Consider the following 27,518-nt stretch of genomic DNA (forward strand, 5'->3'; position numbering starts at 1 on the left):
GTACAAGGAAGCTTTCCCTGAATTACATAAATTGTATGTAACAGCCCTGGTAATTGGAGTATCTTCAGCAGCCTGTGAGAGTTCCTTCTCCACATTGTCAAGGGTTCTAACCCCCTATCGTCGCACCATGTCACACAAAAGAAAGCAGCATTTGGTGATCTTGGCCCATGAAAAGTCCATAACAAATAACTTGGACATGGATGAATTTGTGAAACTTTTTGCAAAGCGAAATAGGAGACTTTTGTTGTAGATTGGATTGGAGAGAAACCACCACTTGATCCACTTTAACCACTTTATCCACCGCTACAGTATCCACAGTCCTGGCCAAAAGTTTTGAGACTGTCAAAAATATTAGTTTTCACAAAGTTTGCTGCTAAACTGCTTTTAGATCTTTGTTTCAGTTGTTCATGTGATGTACTGAAATATAATTAAAAGCACTTCATATGTTGCAAAGGCATTTAATGACAATTACATGAGATTTATGCAAAGACTCAGTATTTGCAGCGTTGGCCCTTCTTTTTCAGGACCTCTGCAATTCGACTGGGCATGCTCTCAATCAACTTCTGGGCCAAACCGGACTGATAGCAATCCATTCTTTCATAATCACTTCTTTGAGTTTCTCAGAATTAGTTGTTTTTTGTTTGTCCACCCACCTCTTGAGGAATGACCACAAGTTCTCAATGGGATTCAGATCTGGGTAGTTTTCAGACCATGGACCCAACATTTCAAAGTTTTGGTCCCCGAGCCACTTAGTTATCACTTTTGCCTTATGACACGGTGCTCTATGCTGGAAAATGCATTGTTCTTCACCAAACTGTTGTTGGATTGTTGGAAGAAATTGCTGTTGGAGGGTTTTTTGGTACCATTCTTTAATCATGGCTGTGTTTTTTGGCAAAATTGTGAGTGAGCCCACTCCCTTGGATGAGAAGCAACCCCACACCTGAATGGTCTCAGGAGGATGGTAACGCTCACCTTTTCTTCTCCTGACAGGCCTTTTTCCAGATGCCCCAAACAATCGGAAAGGGGCTTAATTGGAGAACATGACTTTGCCCCAGTCCTCAGCAGTCCATTCACCATACTTTCTGCAGAAGATCAATCTGTCCCTGATGTTTTTTTGGGAGAGAAGTTGCTTCTTTGCTGCCCTTCTTGACACTAGGCCATCTTCCAAAAGTCTTCGCCTCACTGTGTGTGCAGATACGCTCACACCTGCCTGCTGCCATTCCTGAGCAACCTCTGCACTGGTTGCACTCCGATCCCGCAGCTGAATCCTCTTTAGGAGACGATCCTGGTGCTTGCTGGACTTTCTTGGACGCCCTGAAGCCTTCTTAACAGGAATTGCACCTCTCTCCTTGAAGTTCTTGATCCTATAAATTGTTGATTTAGGTACAATCTTAGAAGCCAAAATATCCTTGCCTGTGAAGCCATTTTTATGTAACGCAATGATGGCTGCATGCATTTCTTTGCTGGTCACCATGGTTAACAATGGAAGATCAATGATTTCAAGCATCATCCTCCGTTTAACATGTCAAGTCTGCCATTCTAACCTCTAAACACTCTTTATAACATTCAGGAGTATATGCAAATTGCTATTATAAAAATGTAGGCACCAACTTTTCTAGTTTCCAATATTTTTGACAGTCTCAAAACTTTGGCCAGGACTGTATGTCCTCTGTAACTTCACCTAACCCACAAGGACGTACATATAGGTTGTAAGGAATTCAGTGTCTGTCAGGCAGCGGAATGCCGGGATCCGGGGTGCAGCCCCTGCTTCCGGGTCTCAGCGTGCTGCTGATGTCAGTGGAACGCAGGAGGTTTCTAAAAGCACATTGGATAGGCGGAAGACGCGCTCTCAGTACGCGCTCCGCAGATGTAAGCAGTGACACTGTGGTACTTGCTGACGGAGTGTGTCAGCTGGTAACAGCTCTGCAATTGGTTGTTTTCGATTCTACTTTCTGTTGATTGTTTAGTCCTGTTATTTAATCTCGGTGATCGCCCCCAGTTATCGCCCATGATAGCATTAGCTTTGGCTTGTTGCTGGGTAACGCTCACCATTGTATTGATTCCTGTTGCCGACCCTTCCCTTGTACCTTGACTACGCTTAGCTTGCCGCCTGGACTGACTTTTGCCTGATTAACGGATCTGCCTTAACGCTGCCTGGACTGACTTTGGCTTAGAGTGTCCAGAGCTAACGTGTGAAATCTCCTTAGCTCTGGACACTCTAAGCTTCACTAACCTGGAACACCTGTCTAGAGTCTCTACAAACAACTTGATCTATTCATCTGGAAAGCCTCAACCTCTAAGACCTCAGATGACTGTCATTACATATATACATATACAGTATGTAATCTGACAGCATTTCACCAAAAATACATGTAATCTGGCAGAGGTTCCTTGCAAGACAATTCTGGGCACAGTGGTAATATATGTATATGTAATGACAGTCATTGAAGGTTTGTCCAAACTTTTGGTCTGTGCTGTAAATTTTTGGGGGATACACTACAGCAGAGCTCAAACTTCCCCGGCAGACCTTTAACACCACTGTAAGGTCATGACATGTATATTTGGCCCCACCCATGACCACGCCCATGGTCTGTTGCATGACCACGCCCATTTTTCGGCGCGCCGCGCTACGCGCGGCGCAGGATTTTTTCATGCCCCCTGCAAATTTCTGTCTGCCCCCTCATATATGCCTGTCTAGAGCCGGCCCTGATTCTTTGTAGGAGGTGCTTCGTGTCCTTTAAAAGATGAGGCAGCTTACCCACTTCAGGTTGCAAAAATAAATCTATATATTCTCCCAATCTTTGTGTCAGAGACCCCATCCCACTGATTATAGGTCTTCCTGGTGGGTTCATTATGTCCTTATGTATTTTTGGATTGAAATAGATAACTGGTATACGGGGGTTCGTGGGGAGCAAGTATTTCAGCTCATCTGTGGATAATATTCCTTCCTTCTCCCCTTCAAGTAATTTAACCTTCAAACGATTCTTGAACTCAACAGTGGGATTTTTTCTCAAGACCCCATATGTTGCTTCATCACTGAGAATTCTGGTCATTTCACTTTTATATTGCTGTTTGTTCATAATGACCAGACCCCCCCCCCCCCCCCTTTGTCCGCAGGCTTTAGGATTAAGTTTTTTTCCTGGACTAATGTCTTAATTTGATCTCCATATCGCTTATTATTCCTCTGTTTTTTAATTTCTAGGGTCTCTAGATCATTCAATACAGCCCGCTTAAAGGTCTCTATAGTGCCCCCTTTAGTTTGATCTTGTGGATTAAATAGTGATCTATTTTTCAGTTTTGTGTGCACATATTCTTGTGATGTCTCTTTTTCTATCATTGTTGGCCCCTGTTTGTTTAGAAAATACTTTTTAATATTAAGAGTCCTGACATATTTATTTATCCCCAAATATGTTTCAAACTTATTTAATGTTTTAGGTGGGGCGAAGTTTAGGCCTTTGTCCAGTAGGGTTAGTTGTTCATTGCTAAGGGGTATACCACTGATGTTGAAGATCCCTCCCCCTTTAGGTTTCATCTTGGCCTGCTGTTTCCTTCCCCCCCTTTTCCCCCGTCTCCCCCTCCCCAATCGTTCTCGTTTTGTATGTACTGTTGGTCCCATATTTCTCTCTGGTCCAGTCCTAAAAAATGTTCATCATAGTCACCCTGATCCTCAGTCTCATCCAATCCTTGGTATCTGTTCCTTAAGGGAACCTCCTCATAATTATTAGGGGGCCTCTGTCTTAGATTGTAATGGGTGACTCCCGGTCTGTTGTAACCCCCCCTTGGTGTTGGATTTCCTCTCCTAATTGGACTCCTATGGGGGACTGTTCGCCAGTTTCGGTCATCTGGTGTTTCCCATCTATCATTAGTCCAGTTATTCCGTTTTGGTTTTATCGGTTCTTTTGGTTTATTTGGACCCCTGGGGTTGGGATTGGGGTTTAGTAATGATGTTGACTGCTCCCTATTTGGTGAATTACCACCTCGGTTTTGTTGGTTTTGTTCTACATTCTCCTGATCTTTTTTATTAGGGGCATCTGGCTTTTTATTTGACAATGATTGCCACTTATATGCTGTATTGTTTTTATATTCTGTCCAATCATTAACAAATCTCTTTTGCCTCACTTCTACTACCTCTCTTTCATTATTAGTCAACTTCGATACCATTTGTTCCATTTCTTTTTTATATATTTCCTTATCCTTATGTGGTTGCATGTTGACTTTAATCTCATCAATTTGTTTCTCAATTTTTGCTAACCGCTGTTGTTTTCGTTTTACCAAAATTCTCAGTAAATCCACACCACTCTTATTCAGAAACTCCCCTAATTCTTTGTCATTAACATCACTATTTTCTCCGTCATTGGCCAGTATATCCCATCTGTATCTCCTCGGGACCAAATCCTCCTCTATGTATCTATTGTAGCTGGCTATATCCCACCAGGCCACTTGTTCTTTGGTTACGAGGCTGTACAGATTTTTAAAATTGGTCTCCATTGTTTCAGCCCTCTGAGGGGCTCCTGGCTCTTTTGAAAACACCAGGTTCAAATCAATGGAATCACGATTTCTCATACTGAAGGCATCCATCATAGATTTATATAGACTGCTGCTGCCTACTAATAGCTGGTACTATTTCCAATGATATTAATTCAACAACTAGGCTGCGCTGTCTATCCACAATGAGTTATAATCAAGATTTAAGATCACAATAAATTTTGAAAAACGATAGAATTATTTGTCCATACAATGTCCACAAGTTCCAATGGGATCGCTGTCACACTTTTCCAGATGGTAAATATAGTACAAATGCTGGACTGCGCTCTCCACTTCCTATAACAACACAAGATTGCACATAGCGTGACTCTGTATAAAATATTCACACACCACCCGTGCTACAGTGATCAAAGTGCAACACACGTGACCGCACACTCCTTCTTTGAATCTGCTCACCGGATTTGCACCACCTCAGAAACCAGGTGTGTCTAGCGTTTGTATACAATTCCACAAGGCACTTTCTCACTTCTTCATCTTTTCTTTAATATAAAAGTTCCTCAATAAAAATACATAAAAACAACATAGTGTAATCCTATTTAAAACATCAGCCGCAATGCCCGCGCACAAATGCGCACTCACGTTATAGTTTCTTGATTAATAGCACATCAGAAGTCCCAACAGCAAGGTCTGCACGGCACCTGAATGAATGGATGAGCAGCGTCCCGACTCCCCGTTCCCTTCACGGCTACCCGGCTGCTATTACGGCGCTTGAATCTCCCTCTCGATCGGCTCCAATCTGGTGACGTCAGACGCGCTGGACGTGGCTCCGCCCTATGCGTTTCGACCAATTGGTCTCATCAGGGGCTGACGTCATCAGCGCGTCAACGTCCCTTTATACTACTAGACCCCGCCTCCAGATTATGATTGAATGGTTTGCCAAAAAATGGGCTCCAACAAAATGGCCACCGCTATACTGCGGTGAATATTAATCCGTCGCAAAACAGCAATGTCTGCCTAATTGTGAAGCGACGGATTAATATTCACCGCAGTATAGCGGTGGCCATTTTGTTGGAGCCCATTTTTTGGCAAACCATTCAATCATAATCTGGAGGCGGGGCCTGAGGAGCGAGGGACGCTGAAAGAGCTCATAAGGATTTTATATGCGCAATTGATTCTACGATTTTGTAAGTGCACTACGTTTTAATCATTTTAATAAAAGAAGATTTTACACTATATATGGCCCTGTTTGAGTTCTAGGAAGACTGTCAACGAAAGTATAAGCTTGATGCAAGCGGCAAAAGTGATCAATGCTGGTCTGTGCTGGGTCAGCCAGTTCATGTGGTGAGAGGCTTTATTGATTATTTGGTGGTGGAGCACAGGGTGCCGATATCAGTTCTTTGGGAGCACTGGTGCAATGGAGCAGATTTGAATATACAGTATCACACTATTGGAGTTTTTTGTCTCTTATGTTTGCACGGTCTGCTGAGGAGGAAAAGGCTGGGACATCGAGAGAATACTGGCTTGTCCAGAAGCGTGTTTGGCTGATCCTGAGAAGGGCAGCTGTGGAATCTGGTGAGCATATACTGTTACTATAATACTCAGGAACTGTTGGAAGTCACCTATGTACTAAAGTGGTCTGGAGGAAGAAGTCTGTGGACTGTTATTTGATTTTAACATCAGGGACATTAATATATGGTCATTTTCATGTCCACCCTTATGTTTGACTGTGTTCATGTAATGTTTGAGGATAATCTTAACTGCTTACTGTAGAGCGCCCTGTTTACCTTTCATATGCTTTTGTTATGCCGAGCTCCACAGCAGAGAAGAATCTTTACCCACCACAAAACTGTATTTTAGATCACCCCACCATATTCCTGGGGATGGGATCAACATGAATGGGAACTTGTGGAGATAGATGAAGAAACGCGTGTCTCCATGCACACCTCTACTTTCAAGTCCTTCTTCTAGTTTGCTTTACCCAGATAAAGCTCTCTTTGGGTCTAATTTACTACAGGTCTCTGAACCAGGAGAGCACTAGAGGTGGCCATACGCTAGTACAGGTATGGGCAAACTTAGCCCTCCAGCTGTTGAGGAACTACAAGTCCCACAATGCATTGCAGGAGTCTGACAGCCATAGTCATGACTGATAAAGGCAAATGCAGGGGCGTAGCAATAGGGGGTGCAGAGGTTGCAACCACATCTGGGCCCTTGCGCCATAGGGGCCCCAAAGAGCCATCCCTCAACTGCAGTATTAGCTCTCTATTGGTCCTGTGCTCATAATAATCACTTCTATAGATACTTTGAATAGTGGTAATCATTAACAAGCTGTTCCCCATCCCCTTCCTGCACCTCTGACACTGTAGTTGCCATTGGCAGATTTTGGTGCGCCGTATCAATTGTTATGTATAGAGTGCTTGGGGGGCCCCATTGTAAAACTTGCACCGGGGCCTACAGCTCCTTAGCTACGCCAAATGCATTGTGGAATTTGTAGTTCCTTAACAGCTGGAGGGCCAAGTTTGCCCATGCCTGCGCTAGTAGATGGTCACCAGATTCAACCAACAGATAGATCCCTTTCAGATTGAAATCTGATCAGAGAGGGTTCTATTCCTACCACACACTGCAAATAGATTTCTAATTGTTTTAAAGTTGAAATCTAAGTATGCCCACAGTCCAGGGCCGGCTGGCAGGCCCCCGAGGTCTCTCGCTAATATATCCATACTCAGATCAATATGTTGTACTATTCAGGTCTAACAATATTCTGAGCAACTTCATTTCAAACATAAATTGAACAAACAAATGGTGGCCTCATAAAAAACAAAGCAAAGGAGCATATAGAGCAGAGCTGGCTCTACGCAGGGGCAAGAGGGGGCGGGCCCCCTTAAATAAATCTTGTGCCCCCTCAAACAGGTGGAGTGGCTGCGGAGAGAGAAGAGGGAGCAATGGGCACAGCGGTGGGGAAGGGGGACGACTCCCCCCCTTCCCTCACCTAGGGGCTCCCCCTCTCTCTTTCTCCCCCCTCCAGATATCAGTGGCTGGCAGCGGCGGCAGAACACTTATTCTCTTCCCAGTGCGGGACAGAGATCTGTGTGCCATTACTCTGGTCTAGACTAGACCAGAGTAGTGGCACACAGATCTCTCTCTCTCTCCCTGTGTCATTACGTGCATTTACTTGGGAAACACTGTCTGTCATTATGTGCATTTACTTCATATTTTTATATGTAAATACATTAGCTGGTATAACTACATTTCAGTTAACCCCGCCCACATGATGTCATGGCCACACCCATTTTTCATGCGCCACAAATTTTCTCGAACCATGATAACCCCTACCCATTTTTGACTGCTCCCTCATATGTGCCTGTCTCTAACCGGCTTTAATATAGAGGCATTTAGAAAACCAGATCCCCCTTTCTTCTCAGCATGCCCTATAAATGACCTGGGATGGGAAGGTTGGCTTGGTCTAGAAAATATATATGATTTTGGGTAGACGCTACCTTCTGAAAACAAACATGGAATTCAGGGGATAGCTAGCGCCATTTGGTGTGTGTGTTTTAAAATGAAAATATGACTAATGGAGAGGGATTATCAAATACAGAGTAACACAGTTACAGTGCTTCAGCTTCAGCACTCACCACCAGTGCATTTCCTGCTTTTCGGTTACCTGTTGTGTCTGAACTCCTCCCAGAAGGTGTTACAGCTTTGCTGTTTACCCCACAGTATGTCCTCAGTACCTGATACAACACTGGCAGAGGCAAGGATCACCTCGAACAGATATTGGGGGTCACTATGACCGCTGACAGATATCGGGGGACAGCAGGGTGTTGTAGTGGTTAGTGCTCTTGCTTTGCAGCGCTGGGTCCCTGGTTTGAATCCTAGCCAGGGCACTATCTGCATGCAGTTTGTATGTTCTCCCAAGTTTCCTCCAGGCACTCAGATTTCCTCCCACATCCCTAAAACATACAGATAAGTTAATTGCTTCCCCTAAAAATTGTCCTTAGGCTATGATACATATACTACATGATACATACATAAACATATGAGTATGGTAGGGATTAGATTGTGAGGGACAGATAAGTGACAAGACAATATACTCTTTACAGCACTGTGGAAGATGATGCTATATAAATACATAATAAATATATAATAATAATAATAATCGGGAACCATCTATGACTGCTCACTAATAGATAGATATTGGCAGTAATCTATGACTGTTGGCCTATATTGGGAGGCATTTATGACTGCTGGACAATAACAGGGGCCACCCATGATGACTGCTGTCAGATATTGGAGGTCACCTATGACTGTTGGCCAGTGTTGAGAGGCATTCGTGACTGCTGGCTAATATTGGGGGGCATCTACTGCTTAACTGCTTGCTGATATTAGGGGCCACCTATGACTTCTGGCTGATATTGTACACCACCTATGAATGCTGGTAGAGCCACTGTGAATGCTGGCAGATATTGGAAGCCAGCTCTGACTGCCAACAGAGATTGAGAGGTCCCTTGTAAATGCAGGCCAAGGTGAGGGTAACCGTGTAAGTGCTCCATGTCCAGGGCCGGCCCGCCCATGAGGCGGGGTGAAACTTTTGCCTCAGGCGGCACTTCTGGGGGGGCGGCACCCGCCCGTCCATGTGTGTGGGGGGCCGCCCGAGCTGGAGGGGATAGCGGGCAGGAAGAGGGTATTGGGCCTAGCGGCGGGGAGAGTGGTCGGACCCCCCCCTCCCTCGCCTGGGTCCCCCGTCCTCCGCTCCCCTCCAGCTTTAAAAAGTTCAGTGCTGGCTGCACCTATTTGTAAGAGGCAACGGGCGGGGATTACTCACCTCTTCCTCGTTCCAGGTCAGCGTGCGCTCCACTGACGTCACTTCCTGCTATGCCGCAGGAAGTGACATCAGTGGAGCGCACGCTGACCTGGAACGAGGAAGAGGTGAGTAATCCCCGCCCGTTGCCTCTTACACATAGCTGCAGCCAGCGACGTCACTTTTAAAGCCGGAGGGGAGCGGAGGACGGGGGACCCAGGCGAGGGAGGGGGGGTCCGACCCCCCTCCCCGCCGCTAGGCCCAATACCCCCTTCCTGCCCGCTACCCCTCCGGCTCGGGCGGCCCCCCACACCCACGGCTTGGGGGGGGGGGGGGGGGGCGGCGGCGATTTCTTTGAAAATTGCCTCAGGAGGCAAAAAGTCTAGGGCCGGGCCTGGCCGTCACTCACCTGATGCTCCTACATGGCTTCCTCTCTATGATACAATCCTGAAGAACACAACCTTCTCAGCTTCACCTCCCCCAAATTGTTGTCCAGTCAGTGAGATTGAGGCCAGGCTGGGGACGTTGTTTTCTCAAAGTTACTTAGTTGAGAGGAACCCACACTGACTGATGTATTAGCATATGCAGATTTCTCCCCAAACAGCCGCTTTTAAAAGAAAGAGAGTAACAGAGGGGTAAAGTGACTCCCTTCTCCCTGGGCCAGCCCTCCTCTCTTGGCATTGACAGTTATAGCACAACCAGCCCCACATTTCTCCTGAAGCCTTAAAATCTAACATTTTAGGAGGAATTTGGGACTGGATCTGCCAAGCATTATGACTGCTAAAGTACTGCACATTTTTAGAAGCTATTGCTAATTCTGGGCTGCAGATATAAAAAGGCACAAACAAATAAATCTGGAATCCTTGTCATTTAAAAGCTGAATTCTTTTCAGATTCAGATTCCTTTGCATTTTTTTTTCAATCCAATTTTCTAAAGCTAAGCATACATTTTTAGATTTTCATTTTAAAATAATCAGTGTCTCCCTGTTATCAGTTGGTTAACCTAATTACCTCATTCCACCACCCAATTTCAACCAGATCTCCACGAAAAATTACAGTACACACAAAGATGTTTATGAAACCCATCTATAAACATCCGGTTCCTGCACTGTTTAACCATAGGGCGATAGTCATTACTTTCTCATCCATATCTGTGCTAGGCTATTAAAGGATGGCTTGAAGAAAACTGGCCCAACCACTGATCCTTGTGGTACAACACTGCTGGCACTAGCAATCTGCAAATCTACAACTTCTCATGATGGAGGCGTATATTACAAATTACACTTAATTTTCTTATAGCAGAGTAAAAATGAAAACTCTGTTATATTAAATAAATAACATTTTCTTAGCACAACAATATATTTTATTACTGTATCTCGTTCATGCAAACAAAATTCTCCACAATCCTTGTATACATATTCTTCTTCTCACATGACCCTGATTCATAATGAGAAACATGTCTGTGCTATTGCATTGCTCCATAAATACTAAGTACTTTTTCCACCATTCTTTTTTCTTCTTAGAGTGTAAGTACACAGCTCTGCATACCATATTTATTTTGTAGCAGTAGGGTATTGTACCGTGTTAGCCATCAGTAAAAGCAAGAACCTCCCACCCCATTTAGATGTTCTGTTTCACTCAAGGCATCTTAATGACATGTATTTATGCTTGAAAAAAATCTATGTTTTCCCTTTTGTTGCATGTATAAAGCTGTCTGTACCATCAGCCTGCAAGCAAACAGGATTTAAGCCCGACGAAGGCTGCAAGGCCGAAAGCTTGCTTATTCTTATTCTTTTTAGTTAGCCAATAAGTGGTATTATCCTGATTTCAAACTTCTTATATTTATTTTGTATCAGTCATTGATGTGGCTTTGTGCTGGGCAGGCTGGCAGTTCCCCCATAGCATTTCCTGACCTTCTAGTGGACCCCCTCCCATGCACCCATGGGCCTCCCATTGTGGCACCACAACTTCCAGCATGCCTCCATAGAATAACCACAGCTCCCTGCATACCCCCATAAAGGAACCACAGCACCCAGCATGGCACCACAGCACCCAACATGCCCCCATAGAGGCACCACAGCACCCAGTATACCCCCATTGATGCATCACAGCTCCCAGCATGCCCGCCATTGAGACACCACAGCTCCCAGCATGCAGCCATAGAGGTTTCACAGCTCTGCCTCTGCCTGGGGACATCCGGGGCACCCCAGAATAGATCCGTGGCAGGTGCCACTGATCTTTGGGGCTAACAATGCCCCTGGCGGTGGCGTTGCGGCATGCATGCTTGGAACAACATGATTGCGACAAGGATCCCTGGGAATCCCAGTGATGTACGTCTCTGAGTGTGGTGTGTGTATGTGTGTGTGTGTGGGGGGGGGGGGATAAGGCACTATGCATACTGTAGGACCCTGACTGTGCACTCTGCCGCAGGGTCATGTGTTAGGAATTTTTTGTTTGTAGTGGGATGCTGCAGGGGATTCGCATTCCCACCGCTAAGATTAGATGTAAAATAAGTATTCTTTCCATTCACCATCTCTTAAAAGGGATCTGTAAAGGTGAAAGAAAACGAGATTAATTTATTAAAATAGAAAACAAGACTGACCCAACAAACCTGGACCAGATATTCATATGTCAACAATTTGCAACCCTCAGTTAGGTCCTATCAGAATATGGGGGTGTTTCTGGAGTCAGTAAATTCTTGGTTGTGCATTTGAAGTCATGTGCAGCACCTGCAGTAAGAACTTAAAAAAATAAATAAATTACATAACTCGAAATAGGAATGTCCAAGCCATCTGCTGTACATATGCAAGTATGTCCGCCCCTCCTGCCACACCCTGCTGTGATTGGCCACTGCAGATTGGATGGCACGTGCACATGTAACAGGATGGCGTGCGTGCGTGCATCGTTATTGGGCTGCACGTCCAGAGAGATGGTGTGCGCACACCTGCCCCGCAAAGTGTAGCACACGCCACCAGCTAATTAATACAATAAATACATTTACTGAATACTGGACCAGATTTATACTTTTTCTGGTCCTATACCAGATTTCTTGCAGCTGTCCGTACATGTACAGCAGCTGCCATTCTATTGCATGTGCAGCCCCCTCTTCCATTTATAACATCCATGTACAGCAGTCCCTACTCCCTCCCATTCCATGTACAGCTCCCTTCTCCATGTGTGACATCCATGTACAGCAGCCCCTCCCATCCCTTGTGCAGCTCCCTTCTCCATGTGTGACATCCATGTACAGCAGCCCCTCCCATCCCATGTGTAGCTCCCTCCTCCATGTGTGACATCCATGTACAGCAGCCCCTCCCATCCCATGTGCAGCTCCCTCCTCCATGTGTGACATCCATGTACAGCAGCCCCTCCCATTCCATGTGCAGCTCCCTCCTCCATGTGTGGCATCCATGTACAGCAGCCTCCTCCCATTCCATGTGCAGCTCCCTCCTCCATGTGTGGCATCCATGTACAGCCGCCTCCTCCCATTCCATGTGCAGCTCCCTCCTCCATGTGTGACATCCATGTACAGCAGCCCCTCCCATCCCATGTGCAGCTCCCTTCTCCATGTGTGACATCCATGTACAGCAGCCTCTCCCATCCCATGTGCAGCTCCCTCCTCCATGTGTGACATCCATGTACAGCAGCCTCCTCCCATTCCATGTGCAGCTCCCTCCTCCATGTGTGACATCCATGTACAGCAGCCCCTCCCATCCCATGTGCAGCTCCCTCCTCCATGTGTGACATCCATGTACAGCAGCCTCCTCCCATTCCATGTGCATCTCCCTCCTCCATGTGTGACATCCATGTACAGCAGCCCCTCCCATCCCATGTGCAGCTCCCTCCTCCATGTGTGACATCCATGTACAGCAGCCCCTCCCATTCCATGTGCAGCTTCCTCCTCCATGTGTGGCATCCATGTACAGCAGCCTCCTCCCATTCCATGTGCAGCTCCCTCCTCCATGTGTGGCATCCATGTACAGCTGCCTCCTCCCATTCCATGTGCAGCTCCCTCCTCCATGTGTGACATCCATGTACAGCAGCCCCTCCCATCCCATGTGCAGCTCCCTTCTCCATGTGTGACATCCATGTACAGCAGCCCCTCCCATCCCATGTGCAGCTCCCTTCTCCATGTGTGACATCCATGTACAGCAGCCTCTCCCATCCCATGTGCAGCTCCCTACTCCATGTGTGACATCCATGTGCAGCAGCCCCTCCCATCCCATGTGCAGCTCCCTTCTCCATGTGTGACATCCATGTACAGCAGCCCCTCCCATTCCATGTGCAGCTCCCTCCTCCATGTGTGACATGCATGTACAGCAGCTCCTCCCATTCCATGTGCAGCTCCCTCCTTCATGTGTGACATGCATGTACAGCAGCCCCTCCCATCCCATGTGCAGCTCCCTCCTCTATGTGTGACATCCATGTACAGCAGCCCCTCTCTTTCATGTACAGCATCTGCTCTCTTTATTGCACAACTCCCTTAGGCAGCATCGTTAAACTTCCATGCGTTGCTTTTTATTTGCTGCCTCCTCGGTTCAGCTGCCCCCTTTAGGCAGAAGCCACCCAAGACCCAGGCCTTTGTGGCTTTTCCAGAAATCCGGCCATGACTGTGTCAATGCATTTTAGCTGCAGTAGCACAAACAGTGATTCACTAACCTGTAAGCATTTTAGGCATTTTGTTAAAAAAATAATGTCCAGTCCCTGATTGTTGGCCCATTTTGGTTCTCAACCTCACCGTCACTTATGTTCTCCAACCATTTAATAATAACAATTCCAGTATTTGTATAGCGCTTTTCTCGTGTCAGACTCAAAGCACTTGCAAAGGCAGCCACTAGAGCACACTTAGTAAGCAGTAGCAGTGTTAGGGTGTCTTGCCTAAGGTCTCCTTACTGAATAGGCTGCTGGAAGAGCCAAGATTTGAACCCAGGTCCAGGGATGTGTTTTTGAGTAAGCAACTACTCAAATTCAAAATGAAAATGAGGCTTGATTGCCTCAGGTGTGACCACGGGAGACGTGGGGTTACTTACCCAGAAGTCCATTGGCTTCTATGCGTCTCAATCCACTCGCACGCGACCTATGGGATGTGTTCCACGACTCACTTCCTCCTTTTGGCTTGAAGAAGGAAGTGCGGTAGAGAGTCATGGAATGCGTCCCATAGGTCGCGTGCGAGTGGATAGAGACGCATAGAAGCCAATGGACTTCTGGGTAAGTAACCCCCCATCTCCCGTGGTCACACCTGAGGCAATCAAGCCTCATTTTAGTTTTGAACTTGAGTAGTTGCTTACTCGAAAGCCCATCCCTGCCCAGATCTCCTATGTCAGGTGCAGAGCCACTACTGTTTGGTAAACATATTCAAAATCATCTCATCAGTAATGCAGCTACATGGTACTCCTTCTAAAGCTGGATATGTCACTGCTGCACTGTTATTTGTTAACATGCAGCTGGCTGTTTACATGCAACTGGCTGTTTACATGCAGCTGGTTGTAATGCAGCCATAATTGTGTACCCCAGCTACTCCCTGCTCTGCTACAGCTGCCGAAGGCCTCTTTTCCACGAACTTTTTCTAGGCAGTGAAATGCCTCTCAAACTCTCGCAACTGCTCACTGCTGCCTGGTAACTGCTTGTCGATGCCTGGTAACTGCTCACTGCTGCCTGGCAACTGCTTGCTGAGCACACAGCTCAACAGTTCGTGGAAAAGAGGCCTTAATCAACAGACCAAAACCTCAACTTGAAATGCTTACACTAATCACAGGGTAACCAGACATCCATCTGCTCAGGGGTCTCCTAGTAAAGTCTCTTAGGCCTCTTTTCCACGAACTGTTGATATTCAGTGAAATGCCTCTCAAACTCTCACAACTGCTCACTGCTGCCTGGTAACTGCTTGTTGTTGCCTGGTAACTGCTCACTGCTGCCTGATAACTGCTTAATGAACACACAGCTCAACAGTTCGTGGAAAAGAGGCCTTATTCTGCTATATGGTATTTCTTCCTAGCTGTTAATAAGGACAACACGGTACAGTGGTGACTGAACTAGCATAGCACTAAGGAGATTGTTAGGGTACTAACAATAAGCTCAGCATCCAAATACATGTTCTGAAGAGTGAAGCAGGAGAAGAGTTGAGGAAGAACATATGAAGGATGTGGTGTCTTGTTTATCAGGAATAGTGCAGCAGGGTAGCAGTGGCAGAGCAGGGAGTGGCTGGGGAAAGGCAAAAAATGAAGAGGCCGCTACACATGCACTCACCAAACAAAATGGGAGCAGGAAAACCAAGCACCAAAGTCCAACAGCAACCAGAAAAGGATCCCGCTGCAGCAGATTATTCGGTAGAGTAGAAAATGTCTTTATTGTATAATCCAGCATCACAGCGAACAGATAAAAGCTCGTCTGCTCCGATACACGTGAGCTTTTATCTGTTTGCTGTGATGCTGGATTAAACAATAAAGACATTTTCTACTCTACCGAATCATCTGGTGCAGCGGGATCCTTTTCTGGTTGCTGTTGGCTAGGGAAACTTGTGAAGAAGGATTGGAAGCCTTAAAGAGACACCGAAGCGAAAAAAAAAAATGATACAATGAATTGGTTGTGTAGTACGGATAATTACTAGAAGATTAGTAGCAAAGAAAATATTCTCATATTTTTATTTTCAGTTGTATAGTGTTTTTTATAACATTGCATAATTCTCTAATATTTGCAGTTTACACACTACTCAGCATTCTAAATGATTTTACAGAGCAGGCTAGTGAACTATTCACCGGTCCTCTGCAGAGAAAAGGAAAATACAGTGTCTAACAGTTCAGATAACAAGCTTCAGAAGACAGAGCTCTCTGTGACTTTGAAAGTCGTGGAGCTCAATGGCTCGTTTGCATAGATAATAACTGGAGTTTCTTAACTTTTCCTGTACTGGAAACAATATTATTCCCAGTGCACATCAAAACCGCTAGCAGATCGTCAAAACGCTAGCGGTTTTGGGAGCAGAGAGCAGATATTTGGCCGGGTGCACACCAAGCGGATTTTGTATGCGATCCACCAGCCGCATCAGCCAGTGAAAACGCTTGGCTATTGTATTTCAATGTGTGGTGCACACCGGCGGTTTGAGGTTTTTTAGCAAACCGCAAACGCGCAGCAGGAGGCGCGTTTGCGGCTTGGCAAAAACCTCAAACTGCCGGTGTGCACCATCCTATTGCAATACATTAGCCAAGCATTTTTCCAGGCGGATGCGGCCGGCGGATCGCTCCAAAAACCGCTCGGTGTGCACTTGGCCTTAGACTTATGTCTCTGCTCTTCATGTTTTATTTCTTAGCTGTACTACACATACAAATCATTATATAATTTTTTTTTTTTTTCGCTTCAGTGTCCCTTTAAGCAGAAGCAGAGAAGAGCAGGATTGCAATACAAGAGCAGGAACTGAGGTGGAGGTGGAGTGTTTAGCAGAAGCAGAGCAGGAGGGAGATGGGAAAACCTGTGAGGGAGGAGTTGGAGTGTTTATGGAGAACAGAGTGAAGCAGAGCAGGATAACTGGAAAGACAAATAAATGTGAAGGTCAGCAGGAAGTAGCTGAGAGGACAGATTCCTTTTACAAAGAGTTTGCATTCAATGTGTTTCACATAATGGATAATGTAACAAGATAATCAGCAGCATGTTAAAGTGGACCTGAACTCAGAAGTTCCTCTCTGCTGTAAAAGATATGCAACAGCATAATAACCTTTAAAGGACAACTGTAATGAGAGGGATATGGAGGCTGCCATATTTACTTCCGTTTAAGCAACACCAGTTGCCTGGCTATCCTACTCATCCTCTGCCGCTAATACTTTTAGCCATAGACCCTGAACAAGCATGCAGCACATCAGGTGTTTCTGACATTATTGTCAGATCTGACAAGATTAGCCCCATGCTTGTTTCTGGTGTGATTCAGACACTACTGCAGCCAAATGAATAAGCAGGGCTGCCAGGCGACTGATATTGCTTAAAAGGGAATAAGTATGGCGGCCTCCATATCCCTCTTGTTACAGTTGTCCTTTCAAGAAAAACATTTCTTTGTTACAGCTGATACAAATCCTGCAATAAATCTGAAGTGTGCCTACTTCCTGCTTTCATGGCAGTGGACATATTGTCAGCATCCTGTAATCCCCCAAAAACAGTTGCTCTGCCATGGCAGAGGAGATTCCTGAGCTGACACAGCTGAGAGATCAAATTGCAGTTGTGATTAGTCACAGATGTGGGTGGGGGAATTAGGCAGGCTAAACTCTCAAAACACATACAGGGTGCATTTCTCTGTTTGTCCACTTTACATACAGTATGTCACAGACATTAACGGGAATGTGTTTTCAGATGCTTGTTTAGATGTCCTTCCTCTGTAAAGCTTTTCCCACACTCTGAACATGAAAAAGGATGCTCAGCTGTGTGAATTTTCTGATGTTTAAGAAGGGATTCCTTCCGAGTAAAACCTTTCCCACACTCAGAACATGAAAAAGGGCGGTCACCCCGGTGACTCCTCTGGTGCGTCAGAAGTGCTGCTTTCTGAAGAAATGCTTTCCCGCACTCCAAACATGAAAACGGACGTTCCCCTGTGTGAATTCGATGGTGTCTAAGGAGGCTCCCGTTCTTAATGAAACATTTCCCACACTCTGAACATGAAACGGGACGCTCCCCTGTGTGGGTTCTCTGGTGGGTGGTTAGCTCTTGTTTATGTGAAAACCTTTTGCCACATTCCAAACATGAAAAAGGACGTTCACCTGTGTGGATTCTCTGATGTTTCAGGAGGTTTCCTTTCTCAGCGAAAGCTTTCCCACAGTCTGAACATGAAAAAGGCCGCTCGCCTGTGTGGACTCTCTGGTGAATAATGAGCTTTGCTTTCTCTGCAAAACACTTTCCGCATTTAGAACATGTAAAAGGACGCTCCCCTGTGTGCTGTCTGACATGTAAAACCAGATGTGAAGTCTTTGTGTAACTTTTGCCACACTCAGAGCAAATAACCAACTTCCCACCTCCTCGTTTCCCATTATTAGATTTACTGGAAGATTCCGTAGGGTTAGGTGGATCTTTTGATGTAGGTGAGATAACACATCCCTTCAAAGTGTTCCCGACATGTTGTCCATCTATGGAGATAGTAATGGCACAGTCATTCTCCTGTTTGTGGTCAACAGTCTCATACTAAGGTCTCTTAAATTAATCAATGCTTTTACAGATTGGCCACAAATGTCACACCAACATAAAAGCTGTGACGTATACATTCAAACCAAATATTGCTGTATATAAAGATATGAATTTGTTTTGTTTAAATATAAATACAAATTCCACTAATTTGATAATGTTATATTGTTAAACCGAGTCAAACTTTTCACATAATCTACAGTATATCTTCCTCTATTCTGTTATGTTATACTGAGGAATGGAGATGGGCCTTTCATATGGTGTACAGTGTCTCCTCCTCATTTGTCGGTACTATGATCTTATACTGAGGAATGGAGATGGGCTTTTCATATGGTGTACAGTATCTCCTCCTCATTTGTTGGTACTATGATGTTATACTGAGGAATGGAGATGGACCTTTCATATGATGTACAGTATATCCTCCCCATTTGTTGGCACTATGATGTTATACTGAGGAATGGAGATGGGCCTTTCATATGGTGTACAGTATCTCCTCCTCATTTGTTGGTACTATGATGTTATACTGAGGAATGGAGATGGGCCTTTCATATGGTGTACAGTATCTCCTCCTCATTTGTTGGTACTATGATGTTATACTGAGGAATGGAGATGGGACTTTCATATGGTGTACAGTATCTCCTCCTCATTTGTTGGTGCTATGATGTTATACTGAGGAATGGAGATGGGGCTTTCATATGGTGTACAGTATATCCTCCTCATTTGTTGGTGCTATGATGTTATACTGAGGAATTGAGATGGACCTTTCATATGGTGTACAGTATCTCCTCCTCATTTGTTGGTACTATGATGTTATACTGAGGAATGGAGATGGGTCTCTCCTATGGTGTACAGTATCTCCTCTTCCTTCGTTGGTACTATGATGTTATACTGAGGAATGGAGATGGGTCTCTCCTATGGTGTACAGTGTCTCCTCCTCATTTGCTGGTACTATGATGTTATACTGAGGAATAGAGATGGACCTTTCATATGGTGTACAGTATCTCCTACTCATTTGTCGGTACTATGATGTTATACTGAGGAATGGAGATGGGTCTTTCATATGGTGTACAGTATCTCCTCCTCATTTGTTGGTGCTAATATGTTATACCGAGGAATGGAGATGGACCTTTCATATGGTGTACAGTATCTCCTCTTCCTTCGTTGGTACTATGATGTTATACTGAGGAATGGAGATGGGTCTCTCCTATGGTGTACAGTGTCTCCTCTTCATTTGTTGGTACTATGATGTTATACTAAGGAATAGAGATGGACCTTTCATATGGTGTACAGTATCCCCTACTAATTTGTTGGTACTATGATGTTATACTGAGGAATAGAGATGGGCCTTTCATATGGTGTACAGTATCTCCTCCTCATTTGTTGGTATTATGATGTTATACTGAGGAATGGAGATGGGCCTTTCATATAGTGTACAGTATCTCCTCCTCATTTGTTGGTACTATGATGTTATACTGAGGAATGGAGATGGACCTTTCATATGGTGTACAGTATCTCCTACTCATTTGTTGGTACTATGATGTTATACTGAGGAATGGAGATGGGTCTTTCATATGGTGTACAGTATCTCCTCCTCATTTGTTGGTGCTATGATGTTATACTGAGGAATGGAGATGGACCTTTCATATGGTGTACAGTATCTCCTCTTCCTTCGTTGGTACTATGATGTTATACTGAGGAATGGAGATGGGCCTTTCATATGGTGTACAGTATCTCCTCCTCATTTGTTGGTGCTATGATGTTATACTGAGGAATGGAGATGGACCTTTCATATGGTGTACAGTATCTCCTCCTCATTTGTTGGTACTATGGTGTTATACTGAGGAATGGAGATGGGTCTTTCATATGGTGTACAGTATCTCCTCCTCATTTGTTGGTGCTATGATGTTATACTGAGGAATGGAGATGGACCTTTCATATGGTGTACAGTATCTCCTCTTCCTTCGTTGGTACTATGATGTTATACTGAGGAATGGAGATGGGCCTTTCATATGGTGTACAGTATCTCCTCCTCATTTGTTGGTGCTGCGATGTTATACTGAGGAAAGGAGATGAACCTTTCATATGGTGTACAGTGTCTTCTCCTCATTTGTTGGTACCATGATGTTATACTGAGAAATGGAGATGGGCCTTTCATATGGCGTACAGTGTCTCCTCCTCATTTGTTGGTGCTATGATGTTATACTGAGGAATGGAGATGGGGCTTTCATATGGTGTACAGTATCTCCTCCTCATTTGTTGGTACTATGATGTTATACTGAGGAATGGAGATGGGGCTTTCATATGGTGTACAATATCTCCTCCTCATTTGTCGGTGCTATGATGTTATACTGAGGAATGGAGATGGACCTTTCATATGGTGTACAGTATCTCCTACTCATTTGTTGATACTATGATATACTGAGGAATGGAGATGGACCTTTCATATGGTGTACAGTATTGTCTCCTCATTTGTTGGTACTATGAGGTTATACTGAGGAATGGAGATGGGCCTCTCATATGGTTGGTACTATAATATTATACTGAAAGATGAAAATGGGCCTTTCATATGGTGTACAGTATCTCCACCTCATTTGTTGGCACTATGATGTTATACTGAGGAATGGAGATGGGCCTTTTATATGGTGTACAGTATTTCCTCCTCATTTGTTGGTACTATGATGTTATACTGAGGAATGGAGATGGGTCTTTCATATGGTGTACAGTATCCCCTCCTCATTTGTTGGTGCTATGATGTTATACTGAGGAATGGAGATGGGCCTTTCATATGGTGTACAGTATCTCCTCCTCAGTTGTTGGTACTATGATGTTATACTGAGGAGGAATGGAGATGGACCTCATATGGTGTACTGTATCTTCAATGCACCTGTTGGCCAAATTAGGTGAGGGAAAAGTATATGAAGATATTTTGCTGGACTTTAATGTGGACTGCTTCACTTTTTCATCATTGATAGAAGTTTTCTATGTTGATCAGTTATTCTGAACTAAAAAGCCCTGAAGTCCACAAAAAGTCAAACATAAACTATTTGTGAAAAGTTAATCATTTAATGTTTATCACCAATATATTTCTCAACATAACATTGGCCTTCAGCATCATTTCCCAGTCCACAGCTGGCCGCAACTTACCCGTTATATAAACCTCTTGCTCTTCTTCCTTAACCTCAACTTTTACAATAGTCAGATCTTCACTCTAAACCCACAGAATTATAAAACAAAAATATTTGTTTTTAGATGTAAGTTTTAATAAACCATAAGTGCACCAAAGAGTCTCATCCCACACAATGTTCTAGACCTCAAGTTTCACACACCTGAGAATGATGGGAGATTGTTGTGAGATCTTCCTGTGTATAATCACGGGAGCAAAGACCTGTGCTAACCTGTGAAGGAAGTTCCTCCTCCTCACAGGGCTCATCATCCCTCACATACGTTTCTTCTTGTTCCTCCTCAACTTCTACTTTAATAGTAATCATATCTTCACCCTAAAGTAAAACAACAAATTAGAAAATGATGAAACTAGTGACACACAAGGTTTCTACAACATAGAAGTTCTCAACAAATACTAAACTTACTACCTGATGATGATGGGGGATGGTGTGATCTTCATGTGGACAATCCTGGGAATAAAGAGGACCTGCACATCTCTCTAGTGGGTGTCTGTTACTGGATCCATCTGTAGGAAACACACACACTCACTGATGTGATTTGCTAAAGTTCCTCAGGGGTGGAGAATCAAAGTAATCAAGAAAACCTGATCTGAATTCATTAAAATGTAGCTGATGCTAGATGGAAAAGAGTTAAACTCTCTAGATTTTAGCTGATGTTTTTATGTACACATACTACCAATGATCATGTGACAATCAGAGAGCACAGAGCCAGTGAGCAGGCTAGTGGAAACTGGCCCATTACTATGTTATGCTATTCTTCTTTGAATTCTATCCATAACCTGCAATGACACCATACTCAGCTCCCTTCCCCATCCCACCCTTTGGTTTTGTGTTCTAACATGCACATGACTACAATCACACCACCTCCTTTTTATTAACCTTATAGCAGTTATTGCAATGGCCTGCTATGATCCAGGTAAGTGCTGAAAACGTTTGCCACATAATTGCAGACAATTTATAACAAACCCAGATCACCTTTGCTTTGTTCTTTAAAAGGTCTCCAGTGCTCTCCAATATCAATACTTAAGTAAGTCTGGCTCTTGTTAAGGGCGGGTGACTAAAGGTGTACTGCCCTCTCATATACAAGAAGTTAAAATCTTCTCTTACCCGGTGATACGAGGGGTGGCTGATTCTCCATCTTGACTTCCTTTTAGAGGTCCTTGTGTCTGTCTAAATCCTTCCACTTCTGTATAGAGAAATAGACAGGGACACACACTGACACCTTACAGGAAACTGCCACACACGATACAGTCACCATTCAGACACGTGTGAAGTGACATCAGATGTCTAGTTCTATTGCTCACTAGGGCCATAACATCTGTGGCACAATTCATAGTTTTGGCTAACATCTTCTGTAAGAGGACCTCTAGGGAGCACCATGACACTGAAACATACTGCTAGTGCTCCATTGTTGATGCAGATGCTGCAGTCAGAGGGGAAAGACTGCTGATATATATGGAGTATACTGTTTACTGGTTAGCTTGTCTCAGTCTTGTCTACTGTCACATATGTACACACTGTGTCTCTTCTCCAAAGTAGCAAGTCTTCTCTAACCTGACTTGCACAATGGGTATCAAGCTTTCTACTATTTCAGTATAAGAGTTGGTTTTTTGAAAGGGGGGGTGATAACTGTACATAAATAAACATGAATTAAAATCTCATTACCTCCTCTTTTGCCAGTTCCAGCAATGTCTCCTCAGTACTTCCTCCCACATCCATTACTACTTCCTGTTTGTAGACTCCACCTCCTTGTTTGAGATCTCCACCTTGTGGAGAAAATAAGAACTGCACTTTTTTCATTTGTAATCAAGTTGACTTGATGTTTTGTTATTATCAAACCTAAAATGTAACCTTTTTATTACGCTACTAGGTCCAGCCTTCTTCTAATTCCCCTTCCAAATTTAGCCGCCTCCTTCCCATTCTATGTGCTGCCCCCTCCTCACATCTGTCCCTCCCTTTCACGTACAAATGCTTTAGGCAGCTTCTCCCATCTTCCATGTGTTGTTTCCCATTTTCTGCTTCATTCTCTTTCATCTGCAGCAACTCCTTTTCCATGTCCAGTGATCCATTTGGGCAGCAGCCACCCTAGTCCCATGCCTGTGAGGCCTCTCCAGAAGTCCGGCTCTGGTTGTATATGCCGGTTATTATACTGTAAATAAATATCAACATAATACATCTATTCAACCATGACAAATAAAATCAGAAACCAAAATTTGCACCCCTCTAATATACTGTGAGCCACAATGAACAGGAAGTAAGTAGACCGACAGTTCTGATAGTCATGTGGTTTCAGACTGAAAAATAAATTCTACTTTGGTTGTAAAAATTATAGCACAATAAATTCCTGCTAAACAAGGCTTTTTTTTTTTTTTTTTTCAATTTGCAGCCACCTCACTTGAGACAGAGCAGAGTGTCTACAAGCCTTCTGCACAGTAAAGCACTGTCTGAGGCTTGTTTACCAGGTTAAACAATGGGAGGACCCCACACAAATGTAATCACCGAAAGATCGGATTCAGCGAAAAAAGCGCAGCAGTAACTTTTGATAATATTGAACTTTCTCTGTCAGACTGAAACTGTAGCGATTCTGATTGCTCTATGGGACGATTCATCTGGTGACTGCCTTTGCATTTCCACTTGACAGTAAAACAAAAAAAATGTGTCTGTTTTACTACACAACAAACCTGACAGTGAACAGCTCCTATTTTATATATAGAAGTCATTCACACTTGTCAGCCTGTGCAGGCCGCTATAATCCTGGACGGGCGAATGCTTTCCCCATATAGCCTAATGAGGTAACACATCTGTCCCAGGTTCCAGCCGGACTACAGTGGAACATCGGAGTGGACAATATACTGTCTGTGACAATCCAGCCCCGCAATCCCGTCGAGATCTGCTCCCGTTAGCGTACGCAGGAAGTACGGGCGCAGACGGACAACGAGACCGGTTGCTGGATCGTCAGAGGTAAGAAAAAAGAAGGGCGACAGAGCGAGCCAATCCCGTCTAATTTGCTCCCGTTAGCATACGCAGGAAGTACGGTGAACAGACTGACAATAAAGATTGGTCGCGCAGCTGCCGACAATATGTAATGGGACAAACATCCACCAATCCCGTATTACTAGGCCACTGTTGCCATGCAGGTCTCATGCACTAGAGACTGCTGGAGGCAAATTCACTGTGTGCGTAGTAAACGGTTAAGATTGGTTGGAGGTGCCCATACATGTACAATTCTGATTGTATATACAATCGGTAAACTAAAAATATCGATTTCGCGCTGGAAATCGGGTAAATAAAGTAAACTGCCACCACTCTCTCAAGTTCAGGGAGGAAAGAGACTCCCGCTATCATAATACGGTAGCCAGCCCAATCACGTTCAACACACTCAAGTCACCGTTTGGGGAATAGTCACTTCCGACGGCTTAAAGACTGTGAGCAATGTGACATTAAAGAAAGGTTACTGGGTCCCTATATGATGCAATCTCGAATTGTATTTATAATCGAGAAACGAAGTTATCGATTTCGCACAGGAAATCTGGTACTAGCTAATCCTAGAAGGAAGAAACGGTTATTTACAACCTAGCTAGCAAATCAACAATCATAAGCAAATCATAAAACAATGCGGTAGTATGACTGACTCTTCAGAGGGCAGATTCGTTATAGCAGCAATCAGATGACCAGAACAGGCACAAGACTGAACGATAAAATCGTTAGTTTATTTCTAAACTACATACACACAGCTTATTTTAGAACAGATTGATTGACAGAGAGAAGGCAAGAAAAGGAACAGGATGTCTGATTATATACAGTTCAAATACCGTTATTGGTAGTCCATGCGGCAATCGCAAGTCTTTGGCGAAAGTCCCAAAATGGCGGTTGCCATGTGGCCAACAGGCCTTTGTTAGAAAGTTCAAAGATGGAGGTTGGCCCGTGTCTCTGCGGGCTGCCAGGATGTTACTAGGCATCAGATTGAAGGTAAAGGACGCTGGACTTTTGGGTCATGTCAGTTTTGTTCCTCACTGTAGGTGGGAGGAGTTATGACACATACAAGTCCAGCCTTGCAATTTGAATAAGGCAATGCCCCCTTAGGCAGGGAGAGGTTTTGGGCCAATTCATATTTTGCCCGCTCTCGGCATGCCCGTGGGTAATATCAGGAACCCAAATAAATATTCATAATCAGCACAAGTGGGGGAATCTGCTAATACCAAACACGAGGAGTCTGGATCGCTAATAGCACCGTCCCTCACTTTCACCTTACTGGCACTGGTTCCGAAAGATCCAGAGGGCTGAAAATCTCTCAGGACCAGTGTCGTGTGGAATCTAATAAACTCCGTGAATTTGAGGGAACTGCGATCTTGGGAACACCAGAAATATTACCAAACTGTGCCTATTTATTAAATATAGGTTCTTCAGTTTGTTGAATGCTTGGGTGCCGCCAGATGGCGTGATATTGGAAAATTGTATACTCACCTTCGGTAATTTTCCTTTCCTGGTGTTTCTCCATGGCAGCATACTCATGGGGTAAAGTCCCTCCCCTTTTGCCCTGTTAGGACGTCCCTAGATTTTAAAAAGCCCCTTCCCCTCCATAACCATATTCTGGCATAACTAGTACGAGCCGAAAGCCCAGGGTGGGCCGTATGCTGCCATGGAGAAACACCAGGAAAGGAAAATTACCGAAGGTGAGTATACAATTTTCCAATTTCCTGGTGTTTTCCATGGCATCATACTCATGGGCAATAACTAGGCAAAACCAATAGGGTGGGATGCATAAACTAAACAATTTTATTCTTAAGAGAAGGTTTTTTAACTGTCTTTGTCCACTCTTCCAACACGACATCTCTGACTTCCTCCAACAATGGGAAGGCTTCAGTAGACTTACTCAAATGCTTATAGTATCTTATCTTCTTTTGTTTTGGTGAGGACATATTTCCTTGCCACTTGATGGCCTTTTTAACCTGATCCACAAACCCAGGAATGAATGCAAAATCTACATCATCATCCTCTTGTGAATAATCTGAGTCTTCGGACACTGATGAATCCTCATAAGATCTTTCCTTTGAAGTGCTTGGCCTTATATAATCCTTCTGTGTAGATAACTCCGAGACTGTATCCCTTACTACCTGCTTAATCAGCGTAGAGACCTCCCTATCTTCACGAGCTATATCTAGGTGACAAAGCTCACAAACTTTCTTGTCTCTTAAAGCTCCACGTCCACATATCCAACATTGATCTCTTGGAGGACGTAAAGGTGAAGATTTATATCTTTGGGAAATTGCTTCTTGCAACACTACGCAATCATCGCTAGACGAGGAAAACTTTCTTTTCTCTTCTTCCAATACTGAGGCCTGCACCGTTTTTGATTCCGTTTCTTTAACAGGAGGATTATTTTTCCTTCTCTCTTCATTTTCTTGATTGGACCGTTTCGTCGGCGATTTCCTTGGTGATTTATCTCTCTTCCCATCGTCCTGATGGTGTCTGTTAAAATATACAATCGGAATAGATTGTATGAGTATTATCTTTCTTCAACTCTTTTTTTTTTTTTTTTTTTTTTTTTACTTACCAAAACCTTACCTATTTGAACTTGCACTTGCCCCTGCAACTGCCTCCTTTTGCTCTCTCTTATGTTTCCCCATTTTGCAGCTGTAGAAATGACAATAAAACATCCTAAGCATGATGTTCCTTCCTGGCTAACTAGTGTATTATGCACATGATAAACCTGTAAAGTGAAGCAATTACCTAGAACGCTGTGAAGTATAGCGTATCCAGCCGGTTGCCAGTCGCGTCTACTAATGCCCCAGCCGGTCCCCGGTCCTTTCTGCTTCCAGAAACGCCACCGAGAAGGACTGGTGCCCTATAAGGATGCGGAAACACACCTTTCCGCTTCCTGAGCCTCTGCCCTTAACCAAA

At 44.3% G+C, this 27,518-nt stretch overlaps 1 protein-coding gene across 1 annotated transcript in view; it reads right to left on the minus strand.

The window, feature by feature from the left end:
* Window positions 1-23,320, minus strand: part of LOC137536874 (zinc finger protein 84-like) — a 46,259-nt gene extending 22,939 nt beyond the window's left edge. Inside the window, exons 1-6 of the mRNA XM_068259057.1 lie at window positions 23,283-23,320; window positions 22,725-22,803; window positions 22,026-22,123; window positions 21,762-21,932; window positions 21,580-21,643; window positions 17,598-18,380 (exon numbers count right to left, since the gene is read on the minus strand). Of these exons, the coding sequence (XP_068115158.1) occupies window positions 17,598-18,380; window positions 21,580-21,643; window positions 21,762-21,932; window positions 22,026-22,123; window positions 22,725-22,755 (1,147 nt within the window). The 5' untranslated portion in view covers window positions 22,756-22,803; window positions 23,283-23,320. The remainder of the gene's footprint in view (window positions 1-17,597; window positions 18,381-21,579; window positions 21,644-21,761; window positions 21,933-22,025; window positions 22,124-22,724; window positions 22,804-23,282) is intronic.
* Between the last annotated feature and the right edge of the window lie 4,198 nt (window positions 23,321-27,518).

The sequence above is a fragment of the Hyperolius riggenbachi genome, chromosome 10, assembly GCF_040937935.1.
Source record: "Hyperolius riggenbachi isolate aHypRig1 chromosome 10, aHypRig1.pri, whole genome shotgun sequence".
NCBI classification, from domain to species: domain Eukaryota; kingdom Metazoa; phylum Chordata; class Amphibia; order Anura; family Hyperoliidae; genus Hyperolius; species Hyperolius riggenbachi.